This window comes from Trichoderma harzianum (assembly GCF_003025095.1).
Source record: "Trichoderma harzianum CBS 226.95 unplaced genomic scaffold M431scaffold_4, whole genome shotgun sequence".
NCBI lineage: Eukaryota > Fungi > Ascomycota > Sordariomycetes > Hypocreales > Hypocreaceae > Trichoderma > Trichoderma harzianum.
Genome location: NW_020209252.1, coordinates 833,042 through 850,675, shown reverse-complemented (window position 1 = coordinate 850,675; position 17,634 = coordinate 833,042). Strand labels below are relative to the sequence as shown.

Genomic DNA, 17,634 nt, shown 5'->3' with positions numbered 1-17,634 from the left:
ATCCGAGAAGACGGAAACAGCCTACTAGATGCTGCACGTGGGTTTTCAGAGATGGTAACGAAGAATTGGAAAGGAAAACAAGGATACAATTAAAAATATTCGTATTGATGACACTGCAAAATTGATTTCCTGCAGAAATACATGCCATTGCAGAACTACGTGGTTCCAGTTAAAACGCTCATCAAGTTGGTATGCGATGATCCGGCTTGTTCGTTAATGGGCTGCCTAGAAGCCCGTGTACCGGTTGGATGGGGCAAACAGCCACTAACACAGCGCTGGGAGCAAAGCCTAACTCGTACAGTACCGGTATAACAGCTGGGCAGCCAGTTCAAGCCCGTTTGCCCGTCTTCGGCAGCCAACCAGAACTGGAATTGCAGGCTAGGGGACCCAGCTACCCAACCTTGGGAAGCCTTTATAGCTCCAACCTGCTTCCCTTTGCTTCTGACCTTGGCCTTGGTGTTCTTGCGATTTTCCTCTGCCAACAATCTCTTTCCACCTCGACAATTGGATTGCCGCCTGCGAACAATCCATCTCGTACCTCTTCACTCACTGCGTGTGCTTGACTGCCATACGCATCTCCCAGGGGACCTCCCTCTACACTCCCAGCTACCCCGCCAGACCCCGCGATCAAGCTGTAAAAATGGTCGGACTTGGACCTCGCCCGCCTCCTTCGAGAAAGGGTACGTCGAAATGCACATGTCCTAGGTCTTGGTGTTGCACGGCCTTTGTATTCCCACTTCCCCTCTCTCAAATCTACTTAATCGGCGATCAAGGGGGACTGGCAACCTGCTGTTGCTCTGCAAACTTCTTGTGATGCCCGCGCTTCCCGATATCAGGCTATCTTTGCCTAAGACAGGGAGTTTTGCGGGTATCAGAACGTCGACACGATTGATGTATTTGGGCCATTGTCTACGCTGCATCGGAAAGACATGAGTGAGGCGTGCTTAGCCTTCAATGGCCAAAGTGTCTTGCACTGCACGCCTTGGCAAGTTGTTGGATAAGCAATGCAAAGGATTGGATCGTCCCGCTGCAACGTCATCGGAAAGTTACACAGACACTCAATCTGGCCCCAAGAACCGCGTCGTGACACAAATATTCTTCAAAAAGATCATTTATAGAGACTTGGCGGTCCTTCGGTCCTTTTTGTACCTGCTCTTCTTCTTCACCATTAGCATTCGGAGAGCCAGATCTTTGTCAGACTTGTTGCAGAAATGCTGACCACCATTGTGCTAGGCTCCAAGGCGGATATCCCTAAGGATCTTCTCAATGAAGTCCGAAAGCTGGAGGAAATCTTCACCGTCGACACCAGCAAGCTCAAGGAGATTACTGACCACTTCGTCAATGAACTTGCCAAAGGTATGGTGCCACCGCGTGCTGATCGTGCTGATCCTCGTCGTCATGCATGCTAACTTTTGGCTTCCAAGGTCTCAGTGTCGAGGGTGGCAGCATCGTGCGTAAAAATGCCTTTTGGGAATGAATGCAGGCCGTTCTAACAAAACGTATAGCCAATGAACCCTACCTGGGTCATGTCCTACCCTGATGGGTACGAGACTGGCTCTTTCTTGGCTCTCGATATGGGTGGAACCAATCTGCGTGTCTGCGAGATCACTCTAACAGACCGCAAGTCGGAGTTTGACATTATTCAGTCCAAGTACCGCATGCCAGAGGAGCTCAAGACTGGATCCAGCGAGGAGCTATGGGAGTACATTGCAGACTGCCTTCACCAGTTCGTCGAGACTCACCACGGCGACTGCAGCAAGCTGGAACCGCTACCTCTTGGTTTCACATTCTCCTATCCGGCCACTCAGCATCACATCGACGAGGGTATCCTGCAGCGCTGGACCAAAGGATTCGATATTGCCGGCGTTGAAGGACACAATGTCGTGCCAATGTTTGAGGCTGCTATCGCTAAGCGTGTAAGTGACGCCTATGACGCCTCAGCTTGGGCATGACCAAAGGAGACTTGCTCACGCATTATATGACAGGGTGTCCCCATTAAACTGTCGGCTTTGATCAACGACACAACGGGAACATTGATTGCTTCCGCATACACCGACACCAAGATGAAGATTGGCTGCATCTTCGGAACTGGATGCAATGCCGCCTACATGGAGGACTGCGGCTCCATCCCCAAGCTGGCGAACATGAACCTCCCCCCTGACTGCCCCATGGCTATTAACTGCGAGTGGGGTGCTTTTGACAACGAGCACAAAGTCTTGCCTCGCACCAAGTACGACATCTCAATCGACAACGACTCTCCTCGTCCTGGCCAGCAGGCATTCGAGAAGATGATTGCTGGTCTCTATCTGGGCGAGATCTTCCGATTGGTCCTGGTCGACCTGCATGATAACAAGGAGGTCCATGTCTTTGAGAACCAGGACATCTCCTTGCTCCGCAGACCTTACACTCTGGATTCATCTTTCCTGTCTGGAATTGAAGAGTAAGACTTACGACTTCACATTGGCGATTATTACACGGAGACTAATAAACCATCTAGGGACCCCTTCGAGAACCTTCAGGAGACGTACGATACTTTCCAGTCGAAGCTCAACATCAAGCCTACGGTGCCGGAGCTTGAGCTGGTCCGCAGATTGGCAGAGCTCATCGGAACACGAGCTGCCAGGCTCTCTGCCTGCGGTGTCGCGGCTATTTGCAAGAAGAAGAACTACGAGTCTTGCCATGTCGGTGCTGACGGATCCGTCTTCAACAAGTACCCTCACTTCAAGGCCCGTGGCGCACAAGCCCTGCGCGAGATTCTCGACTGGCCTCAGAAGGCTAACCCCAAGGAGGACGACCCAGTCGAGATTCTGGCGGCCGAGGACGGTAGCGGTGTCGGAGCTGCTCTGATTGCTGCTTTGACCCTCAAGCGTGCCAAGGCTGGCAACTTGGCTGGTATCCTGCACCCTGAGCATTTTGTTTGAGCCTGAGGTACCTAAAGATTATAGCCAGAAAAGAAGACTAAAATATAATTTGTTTTTTTTATTGATGATGCTCAGCAAGTATTGCGCCTGGGGTATCTGATTGAAGTCTATCTTGTTCGCTTTAACCCATAAAAGTGCACACAGGCAGTCGATACTCTGTTCAATGTTAGCCATCCCGTACCTATATGCGCAACTAGGGCTGGGGGTCTTACTATCCAATGTCCAGTATCGTCGTCGAACGCCCTCCCATTCTCCTTCACCGTCTTGGTTGAGCTTCGCCATGTCAACGTCGCTCTCCTCCCATTCTACATCCAGGCCCGCGTCGGCACAGTGCATCTCCACAACCTTTGTGTATACATCGTAGCATACCCTACGATCCGCACCAAGCCCATTGAAGAAGCTGAAACGGCCTTCCTGATCCAACAGCGCGGGGACGTACTCCATGAAGCACATGCGAAGCTGCGAATAGTCTTCTCCAAAGGTATCAAAGTAGATGGCATCGTAAAGTTCCCCTTGCTCAAGGAGCTGGAGAACGGCTTCCTGCCATTTACCGCCAAAGACCTTGTAAGCGCCTTCCTCGGGCCCGCTCTTCTCCCATGAGGCTCCGAACTTGGACTCAGGGCTGGAGATGTGCTTCAGGACGGCGGGGTGCGCCTCGATGATGTGGTGTTTTGAGGGCTTGAGCTCGGCGAACATGCCGTCGATGATGCCCATGCCGAAGCCGATGTTGAGGATGCGCTTGCCGGGCTGCGCGTCGGGGATGAGCGCGGCGACGGAGCGGCGCATGATGTCCGTTTCCCAGGCCATCATGACGCCGTTGAGGTCTGAGTCGAGGAGCTTGTTGTCGTCGTAGGTGAGGTCGGACTGCAGGTACTCTTCGCTTGTGACGGGCTTCTCGTTGGCATCGGGAGGGACGAATTTGAGGGGCTCTGCCGCCTCGACGACTTCGCCGTCTTGGGCCTTTGCTTCGTCAGTAGCGGCTTCTTGCTCCTGGTCTTGCATAGTCTCGTCGTCATCTTCGTCGTCTCCGCCGGAGGAGAGCTCTTCGTAGCCGTCCATCAGGGCAAGGAGGATCTCTGCGCGAACGCCGGCATCAACGCAGAGGTTATACAGGGTCTTTCGGCCGAGACGATAGGCCACGCAGGCGGGCGTTTCATTATTGGCATCGACATCGTTCCAGATGGCGCCGGAGAAGAAGAGCTGGTTCACAACCTCGCGAGCCTCTTCCACACACCCATCCTCGCCCTCATCTTCTTCCTCGCCGCTCGGTTCGTCGGCCGGGCCACAGGCGCGGATCGCGGCATGGAGCGGGGTCTCGCCGGTCTTGGGGTCCTGGAGGCTGGCCTTGCTGCGGTCGTTGACGAGCTTCTTCAGGCCGCTCAGGTCGTGGCCCCATGCGTGGTAGAGGACATCGCGAGTCTCTTGGGGACACTCGGGGGAGACTCTGGCCTCGAGGGAGTCGTCAATGGGCGCCGGCATGATGGGGAAAGGATATTGATATGGATGGAGGGGTATATATATGGATATCTATATGGAGGTTTTTGTTTCAGTAAGGGTCTAGCTTTTGGCATCATTGATGTCTGGTATTAGCCGGAACAGGATATGGATGTAGACTCGTACCTTCTCTTAGTACTCTCGAATCTAATCAGCGTAATTACCTGTACCGGGTACTTGTCAAATCGTTTAAACTTTCACTGACAAAATACCATCTGCACTGCATGCAATCACCAAACGTAAAAAAAAAAATTGGGATCAAATTGATTGCTCGCATTGCCCCACCCAGCCCGTTGCATGCGGTCATCCAGCTAAGCAATCAATTGATGCTAGTCGATGCTTGATCGATTGCTCTAGCGGCCTGCCGCTAACTTCGGCTCAACAATGGCGCTGAGATTTCGCCGGCTAGCTGCTCGTGTAGTGGGGCAACCTTCTGTAGCCTTTGAAGCTCCAGTGGATCTGGGCGCAACCCGAACTCCGTACGCACGTCGATTCAGCGCTGTAGCCCGCTGTGGGCCGCTGGAACCGCCTTCACGTTGCCAAGTTGGTCACCGTGATTCGCCCAAAGCAGCTGAAGATTAGCCCGTCGGTGGGGTTTTCGATTCGAACCAAGGTTCAGACGGCATTCAAAGGGGTCTGGAACTATTTCCTCTTGCAGCATCCAAGCAAAGAAGAGGAAGAAAAATTCAAAGTATTGTGAGCTGATATTTGGCTGCGTCTTGCTTTTTTTTTTGCCTCGAGCAAAGGATACGATTCGTCGCATCCACCCTGCCGGCATCTTTTTATTCGCTGCAGCATCCTTGCCCCATCTGCAAGGTGAGTTCCCGCCTCGGAAACGGCACCGACAAAAGCCTGCATCGCGTTCCTTGATTTTCTCGCTTTTCGCATCGCATCGTCCCTGTTTTGCTGTCGTCAATTGGACTCGATCCCAGCCATTGCGTTTTCCGTCGCCTGCGACTATCGTTGTTAGAGCTCGCTAGCCCGTGCCCCCATGCTGATTGCGAAAGATTTAAAGGCCATCGACAAGAATTGGACAGCCCTCCGACCTCGTGGTAAAACCTCCCAAGTCGGTCCGGGCGTCGTCGTCATGAAGTTCGGCGAGCAGTTGCGGTCAAGCATCATCCGAGAGTACCAGTGGTACTACATCGACTACAATGGCCTCAAGGGCGAGCTGAGGGATGCTACAGGCCCTCTGGCCGCGAATGGCTCCGGCCACAAGGAGTGGACCGAGGATGACGAGACGCGCTTCGTGGGCAAGCTGGAGACGGAGCTCGAAAAGGTTCACACCAAGCAGCAGGTCAAGGCCATGGAGATTTCCCGCCGCATTGCCGTCAGCGAGCGGGAGGTCAAGGACGTTGTCAACCGGTTGAACGAGCGCGGCCTCGGCGAAGATGGACCCAGCGAGGAGGAATTCTTGCTGCTGGAGGAGGACCTGAGTGACATCATTGCCGATGTCCACGACCTGGCCAAATTTGTCCAGCTCAATTACACTGGCTTTTACAAGATTATCAAGAAGCACGATGTGGGCAAACTCTTTTCTTTGGTCTGCGGCTGTCTGTTGTAGCCTTGCTAACTGATGCGGTGTAATAGAAATTGACTGGATGGCACCTCCGTCCCGCTTTCGATACCAGGCTCAAGGCCAAGCCCTTCTACAAGGAAAACTACGACGCCTCCGTCATCAAGCTGTCCAAGCTGTATGATCTTGTCCGAACAAGAGGTAACCCAGTCAAGGGCGACAGCGCGGCCGGTGGCTCCCAGGCCAGCTTTATCCGACAGACGACCAAATACTGGGTGCATCCCGACAATGTGACGGAACTCAAGCTCATTATCCTCAAGCACTTGCCTGTCTTGGTTTTTAATGCTAGCAAGGAGTTTGAGCAGCAGGACCAGGCCATCACATCCATCTACTACGATAATCCCGAGAAGTGGGATCTCTACGAGGGCCGTCTGAAGAAGACCGAAGGTGCAGAGGCTATTCGACTTCGATGGTATGGTGGCATGAAGACTGAGACCATCTTCGTGGAGCGCAAAACTCATCGAGAGGATTGGACTGGAGAGAAGTCGGTCAAGGCTCGATTTTCTATTAAAGAGAAGAATGTCAATGCCTACATGAAGGGCGAGCTGCTGCCCGCTGCCATCTTTGAAAAGGCTCGCAAGGAGGGCAAGAAATCGGAAAAGGCCATTGCCGAGGACGAGAGACTTGCTGCAGAAATCCAGTACTCCGTGCTGAAGCGCGGATACAAGCCTGTCTGCCGCTCTTTCTACAACCGAACCGCTTTCCAGCTGCCTGCGGATGCTCGTGTGCGAATTTCTCTGGATACTGAGCTGACCATGGTTCGAGAGGACAACCTGGATGGCCGTGCTCGCTCTGGTGACAACTGGAGACGCATGGATATTGGAGTCGACTACCCCTTTTCGCAGCTGCCTCCTGAGGATGTCGTTCGCTTCCCCTACGCCATTCTTGAGGTGAAGCTCCAGACACAGGTTGGACAGGAGCCGCCGGAGTGGATCAGACAGCTCATCTCGTCTCATCTGGTGGAGGCTGTCCCCAAGTTTTCCAAATTCATCCACGGCACTGCCAGCCTGTTCCCTAACCGTATCAAGCTTCTTCCTTTCTGGATGCCCCAGATGGATGTCGATATCCGCAAGCCCGTTACCCACGACTTTGGCATCCGCCGACCTGATATTTCTGGAACGACGACGACGTCAGATGACGAAGAAGAAGAGCTCGATTCTGATGACGAGGAGTTGGATGCTGTCCGTCGCGGTGCCGGTAATGGCGAGTCTAGCAGACACGGCGCTAGGCTTCGTGGCCCTGCCACCGACATGGAAGGCCAGACGGTTGACTTGCCAACTGCAAACGAAGACTACCCCATCTACGACTCTGACGACGAGTACGACGAAAACTACGAGCTGGAAGAGGCCCGCAGAGTCGGTGGCTGGCACTACTATCGCGTCCTCTTCTCAACAAAGGCCAGTGCCGCGGCCTCTGGTGCTTGGAGCGTCTTGAAATACGTCATTCCGCATCCCCACGGAAGCGAAATCCCTCGGTCTGACAGACTGACAACGCTCTTCCGCAACAGCACGATCCAAAACAAGAGGTTTAAAGCGCCTCCGGGCAAGAAGATTTACGTTCCGGTTCGCGTAGAGCCCAAGGTGTATTTTGCCGCCGAGAGGACGTTCCTTGGATGGGTATGTTGAAACACATTCACCAAATCCTGCTATATCATATCTTGAATTTGTTTTTTTACTGACTTTCTGTGTCCAGATTGAATATTCGATTTACATTGGAACTATTGCCACTACTCTTCTCAACTTTGGAGAGCACCCTACCCCGACTGCGTTTTGGATCGCTGGAATTTTCACGTTTTTGGCTATCTTCAGCCTTCTCTACTCCGTGGGCATCTATCTCTACCGAAGCCGATCCATTCGCAACCGCAAGGCTGCTCGCTACTACGACCGCTGGGGACCTAGTGTGCTCTGCGTTGCTCTGTTTGTGGCTGTCGGGGCCAATTTTGTATATGAAGGCCGAGAGAGAAAGTACTGGTAAAGAAAGGACGCCACATCTGTATATTGCGGCTAGATCAAGATTGTATAATACGCGCGTCCAGTGTTCCACTGTAGATGGAAGTATATTTCACTTGTAAAGTTGGATAGTAATTGTGGTGAACAGGCGAGAGAGGACTGGACGAGGAGTTGAGCTTTTCTTATTATTTTAGGATAACAACTTGTTTGAATTCATTCTCTCATATTTTTTCCTTCTATTTGGCTCTTTTTCTCAAACGAAAATGCAAGATTTCATGCTCTCATGTGATTTTGAATTAAGAATGACTCAAGCTGTCTTGCATTAGATTATCTAGCATTCTATCTCCTTTTCAAATTGGTCATCAGAAACAATTGCGTGCCCCGAATTCATAACAAAAACCAGTAAACCCAAATTTTCTTCCCTTAAAAATCCCTGAGAAACTTCTTCAAACAACAGCCGTAACTCTCCGAACACTCTTTCTCGCACCTTCGCCAGACACCATGATGGCATTCTCGGCCTCCAACGCTCTCATTACTTCATTAAACTCCGCCGTCTCAATGGGCACGCTCGAAGATTCAGCCAGCCTCCTGGACACGTCGTTCCATCGGACCGTGTTTCCGCCAGCAGTCATCTCATCCAGCAGCCGGAGTGCCGCGTCCTTGAGTTCGCTGCGGCGCTTCCGTTCGGCAGTGCTGGTTCCTTCAGTGAGCAGGCTCATGTCAATTCTGCCCTCAGAGTCGGTAGCGGCAGTCTTAAGGGCAGACTGAATGAGGCGGTAAGCTTCCTGAACGTCGTCCCTCGTTACGGTCTCGGACAGACGCATCTTGGCGTGGGCTTCGGCGAGACGGATCATGCTTTCGAGCTGTCGAGTGGTGGCTGTAATGCGCTTCTCTGCGGCGCGGACGTCCTGACCGAGAGCGCGCATGGCGACATAGCTGTCGACAAGCTCTTTGGCTGCCTCTTCTGAAATCACGGGCTGAATGTTGGAGCGGGCATATGAGATGTATAGAGTCAGGAACTCGACAGGGAGGATGTCGTTGCTGGTGGGTGCCGACTGAGGCTTGTCCTCCAGGTACATGGACAAAAGATGCTTTGCCAACCGACGATCCGCCTTGTCGTCGACTCGATCAAGGATCAGATAGATGAGATCAAAACGGGAAAGCAAGGTAGGTGGAAGGTCGATATTTTGAGGAACGGACAGGTCGGGGTTGTAGCGACTGCCGATGGGGTTGGCAGAAGCAAGGATGCTGGTTCGGGCATTGAGCGTGGTGATAATGCCGGCCTTGGCTATTGACACAGTCTGCTGCTCCATCACTTCGTGAAGGACAGACCGAGTGGATTCGTTCATCTTGTCAAACTCGTCAATGCAGCAAACACCTCCGTCAGATAGTACCAAAGCACCTGATTCGAGAACAAGCTGTCTCGTCTCGGGATCACGAGTGACGTATGCAGTCAAACCCACAGCCGAAGAACCCTTGCCACTTGTATAAACACCACGAGGAGCGATCTTGTGGATATATGTTAGCATTTGCGACTTAGACGTAGATGGGTCACCACAGAGGAGGATATTGATGTCGCCTCTGTACTTGGGGCTGCCACCCTTGTGGAAGGTCTTATTGGTGCCGCCAAAGAGCTGCAGCAGGATACCCTTCTTGACATCGTCCATTTCATAAATCGAAGGAGCCAGTGATCTGGCAAGGAGCTCGTAAATGTCAGGGCGACGTGACGTCTCTCGGATCTTGAGCTCATCCTCAGCCGTAATGCGACGGGTCTCTTCCAGTTCCTCTTTGCCTGTTTCCGCTTCATCTTCACCTTCTACACCAAGTGTGGATGTGTCAGCTCCAAGGCGCTTCTTGTCGACTTTTTGAACGTGCAAGACATCCACATAAGTCTTGTATATGCTTTTGATGGCCCTTTGTCGCGGGTTCACTCGCACAGGACTGACGCGGAAGATGCCAGTCAACTGGACGCGATCACCGGCCTTGCAGAAGTCAACAAGCTCGTTGTAGACACACACGGAGACGGAATGGGGCGTCTGCCCGGCGGGGATGCTGTCTGGGGTCTCTTGAAGCTTAATGACTTGTTTATCTTCAAATGAGCACCTGTTGTGGACGATTTGCATCGAGTTCTTGGAAGCGCACATGGGACGAGGACATTCGGTAGGTTCTCGAATCTTACCCCTGTCCAACCCGACGTTAACAGAGTGATTGCAGACGTTGCAGCGGAAGAAGGCATCTTTCATGTCGGGGATCACGGGTGTGGTACGGATAACAAGGCCCTTGATAGATACAAGGCGGTCCATATCTAATACGTATTAGCTATGATTTTTCGTTCCTCGCTTGGCCAGGTTAACAAATATCAAGGTACTTACCAGAAGGGTTCAGGTCTCTCAAGTTAGTCATGTTATCAAGACCAAACGGACGCACGACGTAAAGTGAAGATGCCACTTGATCTTCCAAAGTGGGCTCTTCGTCTCGAGGACGGGGTGTAGGAGTGATGCCCTCATCAGGCCTGTCAGAGCTAGGAAATACAGGCTCAGAGCCTTGGGTGCTTCGTTGAGAAGCCTGCTGTCCGGCACTGCTTTGTGAAGGCCGGTTTCTCATCGTTTCAGCCTGAGCAATGTCAAGCATCAAATCATGAACAGATTGGTCCATGACAGGGACTACTTCCTGAGGGTAGGCTTGGATCTGATGCCATAGCTTCCTTGTTGGTGGGTAGAGATTCAAATCCGAAATGTCGAGGTAAAGTCTGGTCGTGCCAAGCAGTAGCATGTTCTGCAGAGCCTCCCAATAAGGCTTGGATTCGGCGTCGGGGGCAGCATGCACCTCGGCATCCGTAAGACCGTCCCTGTACATGCGGTACTTGAGCGTAAAATGTCGCAAAAAGTCTTTGAAAGTGGCAAAGGTATCGTCAATGGACACAGTAGTACCCCAGATGAGACTTTGGCCGGCGCCACCCAGATGATCGGCCTCAGAAGTATTGGGATCTCGGTTCGCGAAAGAGGCAGCGTCGGAACCGGGAGCTTGACCCTCCCTCATTACTCGTCCTGCTTCGTCCAGGATAACATGTCGAGGAGCACGCGGCGTTCTGACGGTGTCTGAGTTGATGTCTCCACGTCTGTAAGGCGTGCCACGGCTGGAGCCAACAAAGAGGCCACTGCTTTCGCTGCGCAGATCCGAGTGCAGCCTCGGGGTCCGGCCAGGACTAGAGCTAGGTTCGTATCGAATGGGAGAAGATTCTATGTGAATTCAACGGTAAGCATGAACCCCAAGTCTGTATGTCTGTACATCTTCATATAGTAAAGCATACCTCCAGCAAGGCCAGCACTGGCTCGGGGAGTTCGTTGGCCAGTCGACTGAGTATCAGTCATCTGCCTCAACGGTGAGCTCGGCGCATGCCCATTGGTAGGCTGCGTGCTCTGGCTATTAGACATCTGCCGCAGAGGCGACGAAACATCTCCCATGACCTCATCGATGCCTTGTGTAGGAGCCGGCGAGGACTGATAGAAGAGCGGGCTGGACACCAATTGCGCGGGGGTTCCAGCCTCAGAATGCCGCGTTGAGCGACGAGGCGTCGCAGATTGCGAGTCCCTCTGCCTTCGGTTTGGCGTCGACATCTTGGAGCGGGTGCAATGGGGGCAGGGATGTGAGGCTGGCGATGGTTCCAAAACGAGCTGGGAATTTTGCCAGAGCTGGGGGTTTGGGCAAAAGCTACGGCAAAAACGAGGGGCAATTGCGAGGGCAGGGCGGTGGAGTCGCGTTTTCTGCCCAATTTCCCTTGCAAGACGCGTAAAGTGCTTTTCCAAGACGCGACTCTAGCGGCAGGCACGCGTTAAGGGCCGGAGCGGCGAAAGGTTGGGCCGAGGCCTGCCGTTTTTGGAGGGGCTCGTTTTGGGGGGACACCTTTAGGTGAAGCCGTTGCGAGTCGGAGCTTGAACCTGGTATCGCTATCATCGCAGCATCACATCCGCCCAACCGCCAAGATGTCTCCTGGAATGACCCTTTTCGCCGTTCAGGCAATCCTCATCCTCGGCACTGAGGATGGCTCTAGAATATTCGCCAAGTACTTTTCTCCGCCTCACGCCGCTCCCTCTGGTACGCATACGAATCCCCGTAGATAATGAGCTGGACAGACAGCTTGCGCCCCGAGTATTTGTTGCGTGCGCAATTGCTGACGGCGAGCTTATTTAATAGGCAGCGCAAGCACATCGAGCCACCCGTATACCGATCTGAAGGCGCAGAAGGCATTCGAGAAGGGCCTTATTGACAAGACCGCCAAGCAGACGGGCGACATCATCCTCTACGACAACCGGATTGTCCTGTACAAGATGGAGTCCGACGTCATGCTCTACGTGGTCGGTGCCGCCGACGAGAACGAGATTCTGCTCTACAACACTGTTCTGGCTCTTCGTGATTCTCTTCACCTCCTGTTTAAGTCGGTACCCTCCGAGCCTGTCGCTGGAAACGTCTTACTAATGCCCAAGCCAGGCAATCTGTTGATAAGAGGACCATTGTCGAAAACTACGACCTCGTCTCGCTGGCTATTGATGAAATTGTCGACGATGGCATCATCCTGGAGACCGACCCTACCATCATCGTCCAGCGGGTCAGCCGTGCGCCCACCCAGGATGTTCCCCTGGGCCGCATCGACTTCAGCGAACAGGGTGTTAACAACCTGGCGCAGCTCGGCAAGTCGAAGCTCACAGATTGGCTTCGCCAGGGGCTGTAAATACAAAGACCTGGGAATTGGTTGGAGTTAATGTCGTTCACAGCGGTCTGTTGCACTAAAAGATTACCGTTTATAGTTGATTATTCCTCGTCTTTTTTCTTTATTCCTTGAAACGCGAGATCGGTTTATATACAGGGCAGGGGTATAACGAATCTATGCATCTTCCTCTTTTGGTTCTATTCCAGCATTGCCTCTCTCTCTCATGACCTAATCTCCGAAGCCGCCTTACGCAGGCGATTCATAACGGCAGCGGCAATATCCAGCTCGCCTTCTATGCCATCTACAAAAATCGTGTCTATGTTTCGTCGATCCAACTCCCGCAAAGCAGAGAACAGCCCCTGGGCTATCCTCTTGGTGTCTTGTCCTAGGTCTATGTCGAAAAGCTCGCCGATGACCTCTCCCTGGCTGTTCTTGAGATCACCCTTATATACCTGATATGCAGGGTTGAGATACTCGTCGTCGTGAGCGTCTGAGTCGACGGGAGCAGGCTGTAAAGCGCCGCACTCAAGGCCCGCTCCCGACTTCCACCGCTGTGTCCGGATGACACCTATTCTCTTTGATGAATGGCCGTTGGTTTTCTGAGTATTGCCGTTCTCTGTAGCGCCAGTAACTCCAATGTCGGACGGTAAAACGCCATCAAAGCCGTCCTTGTACGTAGACTCGTAGAGCACCACCCTTGCCTTGGGGCTGTAGTGCTTGTACTTCATTCCCGGTGCCCTCGGCGCTGCTTTTCCCTCTTCACTGTGATCCTTGTAGGCCTTGACTACGTTCTCCCAGCCAGGACAGCTTCGAAGCTCCTCCAAACCGATGCCTCCTGGACGCAGCACCACAGGAGGTTCACAGAGGCCGTCCACAACGGTGCTCTCAACGCCAACCTGGCACGGGCCTCCATCGAGGATGAATTCAATCCGCCCATCCAGATCATCCTTAACATGCTGCGCTGCCGTGGGTGACGGCTTCGTCGAGGCGTTTGCTGAGGGCGCAGCCAAAGGCACGCCCGCAAGTTTAATGAGACTCAAAGCCAACGGCGACGACGGCATCCTGGCCCCAAAAGTCGTGAGTCCAGCAGTAACTTCCGGCGCCAGCTGCGAAGGCTGCGGGTTAGGCAGCAGTATCGTCAAAGGACCCGGCCAGAACCGGTCTATCAGCGTCCGATACCTGCTCGGAATCGCCTCCTCGTCGTCCCTCTCCTTGCCCAGCAGCTCCCGCAGCATGTGAAGGTCCGCAACGTGCACAATCAGCGGGTTGTCCGACGGCCGGCCCTTTGCGGCGTAGATGCCCTTAACAGAGCCGCTGCGAGTTGCGTCTGCTCCAAGACCGTAGACTGTCTCCGTTGGAAAGGCCACGGGCGTGTCGCTGGTCTTGAGATAGTTTGCTGCCTGTTCCAGAGCGGCGACAGCATCTTTTGCTTCGGGCAAGATGCGCCATTCTTCGACCTTTGAGGTTCCAGAAGAGGCTTCGAAGCGGCCAAGCTGAGTACCCTTGCCGGGGGCAACTTTTACTATTCTGGTCTCCATGGTGGCTATCATGCGAGTGTTTGCCAGGGTGCGAGAGAGTGAAGATCTCGAAGTTGTAAGTGCTCGAGGCAAGCCTCGGTGGTGAAGTTGACGTAGGGAAATTATGACGAAGGTGGCGGGGTAAAATATGATATTTTGTGAATGCACTTTCAGTCTTTGGCTGTGAGATGGTACTCAGAATGAATAAGAAATTATGGCAGTTTCAGCTGGATATATGAGTGGGTGAAAAGCTGTGAAGACTCATGAATTATATATTGTGCCGGTTTCGCCGTATGAAATTGTAGGGTGGGCGGAAAATTTCATCTGGCGGCTTACACGTTGAATCAGACGTGCATTAGTAGTGATTCCGACGCCACTCCGAGGACTGCTGAGCCACTGACATCTAACTGCACTGTAGATGTGCGTTAGCAGGAGACAAAGGCTCTAAAAGAAAGAAAAACTTTTTAGTTCTCACTCAGGCTGTGACAATCCAAATGCTGTAGTTTTTGCTGTCTAACACTCTTCTATAACTCTTTTTTGCCTTGTTGAGTGCATATGTCTGTCTATATACCGTATGTCACCAACACTGAGTGCTGCCAGCAAACTCAACACACTCAGCAAATCCACCTAAATCACTACCATGCATCTGGCTCATATACTACACATGCCCTTTTTCTTTTTTTAACCCCTTACCAAACTCCTCGCTCGTCGCTTTTCGTCTTCTGTCAGGACCCAGTCGATGCCATCCTCTCCGTCCTGAGCAACTATTTCATCCCATTCCTCGTCTTCCATGTTCGCAACCATGAGCAGCTGTGTCACCCTGCTAAACACTTCCTTGACACTATAGTTGCCTCGCGAGACCACGTCCACTATGGCGTTGAAATCCCTTTCCATGCGAATTGCACCGTATGCGCTCGTCTTTCCACCGTAGCCAAGAATCCTCTTCTCCAGAATTCGAGATAGGTAACGCGCTGTCATGTCCATAAGGGTGCTGAATGTGCCCGGCGTCAGGAGTCGGCCAATAGCCTTCATAAGTTGCTCCCACCCGTGTTCAAAGCGACGTGAGACTTGGTCTAGCATTACTCCTTCTGCTTCGTCATTCTCCTGGGCGATTTCCGCAATGTCTTGCTCAGTCAGCGTGTAATCGGCGTCGCGGAATGTGTCGCTGAGGACCGGTCTTAGCCGTAGCTTGACCACTTGGTTAAATAAAACTTGGATTGCTTCATTGAGCAATTCCGTTGTCTTTCCAATGAATGCCGTCTCTAATGCGCGCAGTGCACCCACAACAGCCGCTACATCGCGTTCGAAAGGGAATGCCTGTTTTAGCTGGGCCTCAATTTCCTCTTTTTGTTGTGCTGGCCCATCTGGGGAGCCAATGCGGCCGTGGATGATCCTAACCAGATATTCGTTGGCCATGTCCAAACTGTTGATGAGAACAATGAACTGTATAATCTTCTCCTCCGGCGGGAAGCCCCCTTGTATGGCCGCCTTGGGGTAAGACTCGTCACGCATCTTGCGCTGTATCATGCCCACAAAGTCGCCGGTAAGGACTCGACTGACCGATGGAACGACGGAAGTAACAACATCTTTCTGCGAGGTGGATAAACACCTCTGAAGCACGGCATTGACAATATACATAACATCATCAACCGCAAGTATTATGTAGGGAGTGTTGCCCTCTATTGGCTTATTCAGACTCAAAGACAGGCCACTGGGGTACTCATCCAGTTGAAACGCTTTCTCAACGGATCGACGGAAGAAAAAGGTCGACATGACATTGTAGGGTGATATTAGTTTAGAAGACACCTTGCCGTATAGTTTCGATTTGACAAGCAGTTCTGCCATTCTCAGAGGCGCATCTTGATCTGTTGTGTCCTGTGCGAGAAACAAATACTGCGGTTAGAGAGAGAGGAGAAAGAATCGAGCAGGAGGAAGAAGTAATATCTGCAGCTTGTACATACCATGGACTTTGCTGAAATAAAACGAGTGTAGAATGACCACTGCGCAAGCATGACGGAGATCTCATGTAGCAGGCCATCAACCTCCTTCATGTTGACTCCCTCGTCCTCGCTGCTACGAGGATTGTTGCCCATGCCTGACGCAGGCGAGTTCATCCTAGGGATGCCCCCTCGAGGAGGCTGTGGTAAGAAGCTCTGAACCAGAAATGAGAAAGGATAGCTTTTGACGTCTGTAAGCTTCTTATCAACTCCGCGCTCGTCGCCCCATGTGTCGAGAATGATGCCTCCCTGAACATCTGCCTCCATCTGGATGCGCTCGATAACGCGTACCATCTTCCCCGCACCATAGTGTCTCTCGACGAGCCCTCCGTGGCCCTCGACAATCTGTGCAATGTGCTGGAAGAGTCTCGTGAGGGAGTTGGCGTAGATGATGCCCTCCTTGCGATTTTGGCCCGCCATGCCGTCCTTGAGAGTTGCTCGAGCCGTACCCGCGACACCCTGGCACACATATTTTCCGTAGACATCCAGTCCAACATCGGCTCTCCCGATGAGAGGGAACAGCTTGAAGAACCTCGTCACCTTAGCGCCATCGCCTTCAGACGCCGCCTTGTCAAACTCCCGCAGGAAGAGGCCACACAGGCTCTCCTTGGCCGTCTCCAGAGTGACCCAGGGCGCATCAGGCACCTCGACGCTGGGCACAATGTTGGCGGCAAAGGCTCCCTTGGTGATGGCCTCTGGGATCTTGCTTGCGCGGGCAATGTACGCCGCCGCCGCCTCCCAGTCCTGCGGCGCCCCCATGGATCCAACCACGCCATTGACGCACGCCTTAAGCTCGGCCACCTGCTCCACGACGCCCAGCGTATCCTCCACGCGGCTCTTTTCCAGATCCAGCTCCTTGACCCTATTGCTGAGCCGCCCGGCCGTGTCTGCTGCCGTCGAGAGCATGTCGTTGCTGATGGATCGAGCCGCAATCACCTGAGCGCCCAGCCCGGCTCGTAGGAGGTCCAACCTGCCCAGATCCCGCGACAGGTCGGCCTGCGATTCGAGGAGCGCATCGAGCCTCGCGGTTATGGCTGCTTCGCGTTCGTGGAGGGCGGCGAGTGTTGCGCGTATCTCGGCCTCGGTGGTGGCATTTTGGACGGCTGACGCTGCTACAGCTTGGCTGCCGCCGCGAAGGACGCCGTTAGAGGCTGACATTGGCGCTGAGAACGAGTATCGAGGAGGCGCATAGCTGCCCCTAGCAAGCGTCTTCGAGGCGGATTAGAGTCGCTGCACCGCCCGAGGTCACTAGCTGGCGGATTGGGAGGTTGCAGTTACAGCTTGGTGGTGTTGTGGTGACAGATAAGCTACTACCGGTGTTACTGCACGATATGGGGGGCTGTGGTGGAGGGGCTAACTTAAGGACCTCCAATTGTTTTCGCTGCTTCTGAGCTGGACGTTTGAAATTAAGTAATATTGGTAGACAAAGTATTTGTATTTAAACAAAATAAACAAAATTTGCAACGTCTTAT

General features: G+C 53.0%; 7 protein-coding genes across 7 annotated transcripts; 3 read left to right on the top strand and 4 right to left on the bottom strand.

The window, feature by feature from the left end:
- Positions 1-1,211: 1,211 nt before the first annotated feature.
- On the top strand, positions 1,212-2,921 carry M431DRAFT_3663 (hypothetical protein; the record flags this gene model as incomplete). Its single annotated transcript, XM_024914603.1, has 5 exons — positions 1,212-1,356; positions 1,425-1,450; positions 1,506-1,916; positions 1,986-2,440; positions 2,498-2,921. The coding sequence occupies 5 exons, from the start codon at positions 1,212-1,214 to the stop codon at positions 2,919-2,921; spliced, it is 1,461 nt and encodes a 486-aa protein (XP_024776175.1).
- Positions 2,922-2,990: 69 nt separating this feature from the next.
- Positions 2,991-4,628, bottom strand: M431DRAFT_506254 (hypothetical protein). The gene is made up of 3 exons (XM_024918777.1): positions 4,542-4,628; positions 3,134-4,448; positions 2,991-3,077 (listed from the first exon to the last, which is right to left on the bottom strand). The coding sequence occupies exons 2-3, from the start codon at positions 4,398-4,400 to the stop codon at positions 3,043-3,045; spliced, it is 1,302 nt and encodes a 433-aa protein (XP_024776174.1). The 5' UTR covers positions 4,401-4,448; positions 4,542-4,628; the 3' UTR covers positions 2,991-3,042.
- An 874-nt stretch (positions 4,629-5,502) lies between these two features.
- M431DRAFT_79981 (hypothetical protein) lies at positions 5,503-7,965 on the top strand (the record flags this gene model as incomplete). The annotated part of the gene is made up of 3 exons (XM_024922885.1): positions 5,503-5,937; positions 6,006-7,607; positions 7,684-7,965. 3 exons carry the CDS (start codon positions 5,503-5,505, stop codon positions 7,963-7,965), a joined length of 2,319 nt encoding a protein of 772 aa, XP_024776173.1.
- Positions 7,966-8,110: 145 nt separating this feature from the next.
- Positions 8,111-11,664, bottom strand: M431DRAFT_15157 (hypothetical protein). The gene is made up of 3 exons (XM_024912841.1): positions 11,251-11,664; positions 10,313-11,179; positions 8,111-10,245 (listed from the first exon to the last, which is right to left on the bottom strand). Exons 1-3 carry the CDS (start codon positions 11,555-11,557, stop codon positions 8,387-8,389), a joined length of 3,033 nt encoding a protein of 1,010 aa, XP_024776172.1. The 5' UTR covers positions 11,558-11,664; the 3' UTR covers positions 8,111-8,386.
- Positions 11,665-11,923: 259 nt separating this feature from the next.
- On the top strand, positions 11,924-12,669 carry M431DRAFT_82007 (hypothetical protein; the record flags this gene model as incomplete). Its single annotated transcript, XM_024923107.1, has 3 exons — positions 11,924-12,035; positions 12,135-12,375; positions 12,429-12,669. The coding sequence occupies 3 exons, from the start codon at positions 11,924-11,926 to the stop codon at positions 12,667-12,669; spliced, it is 594 nt and encodes a 197-aa protein (XP_024776171.1).
- A 200-nt stretch (positions 12,670-12,869) lies between these two features.
- On the bottom strand, positions 12,870-14,186 carry M431DRAFT_80799 (hypothetical protein; the record flags this gene model as incomplete). The annotated part of the gene is made up of 1 exon (XM_024922980.1): positions 12,870-14,186. One exon carries the CDS (start codon positions 14,184-14,186, stop codon positions 12,870-12,872), a length of 1,317 nt encoding a protein of 438 aa, XP_024776170.1.
- Positions 14,187-14,846: 660 nt separating this feature from the next.
- On the bottom strand, positions 14,847-17,320 carry M431DRAFT_81754 (hypothetical protein; the record flags this gene model as incomplete). The annotated part of the gene is made up of 2 exons (XM_024923075.1): positions 14,847-16,040; positions 16,127-17,320. 2 exons carry the CDS (start codon positions 17,318-17,320, stop codon positions 14,847-14,849), a joined length of 2,388 nt encoding a protein of 795 aa, XP_024776169.1.
- Between the last annotated feature and the right edge of the window lie 314 nt (positions 17,321-17,634).

What these genes read in the sequence shown, in the direction of transcription:
- M431DRAFT_15157 (XM_024912841.1), bottom strand. Translation starts at nt 11,557, where the DNA reads ATGTCGACGCCAAACCGAAGGCAGAGGGACTCGCAATCTGCGACGCCT. An exon ending in CAGTGCTGGCCTTGCTGGAG is followed by an intron (nt 11,180 to 11,250) that starts GTATGCTTTACT and finishes GAATTCACATAG; the next exon opens with AATCTTCTCCCATTCGATAC. An exon ending in GAGAGACCTGAACCCTTCTG is followed by an intron (nt 10,246 to 10,312) that starts GTAAGTACCTTG and finishes AATACGTATTAG; the next exon opens with ATATGGACCGCCTTGTATCT.
- M431DRAFT_506254 (XM_024918777.1), bottom strand. Translation starts at nt 4,400, where the DNA reads ATGCCGGCGCCCATTGACGACTCCCTCGAGGCCAGAGTCTCCCCCGAG. An exon ending in ACGATACTGGACATTGGATA is followed by an intron (nt 3,078 to 3,133) that starts GTAAGACCCCCA and finishes AACATTGAACAG; the next exon opens with AGTATCGACTGCCTGTGTGC.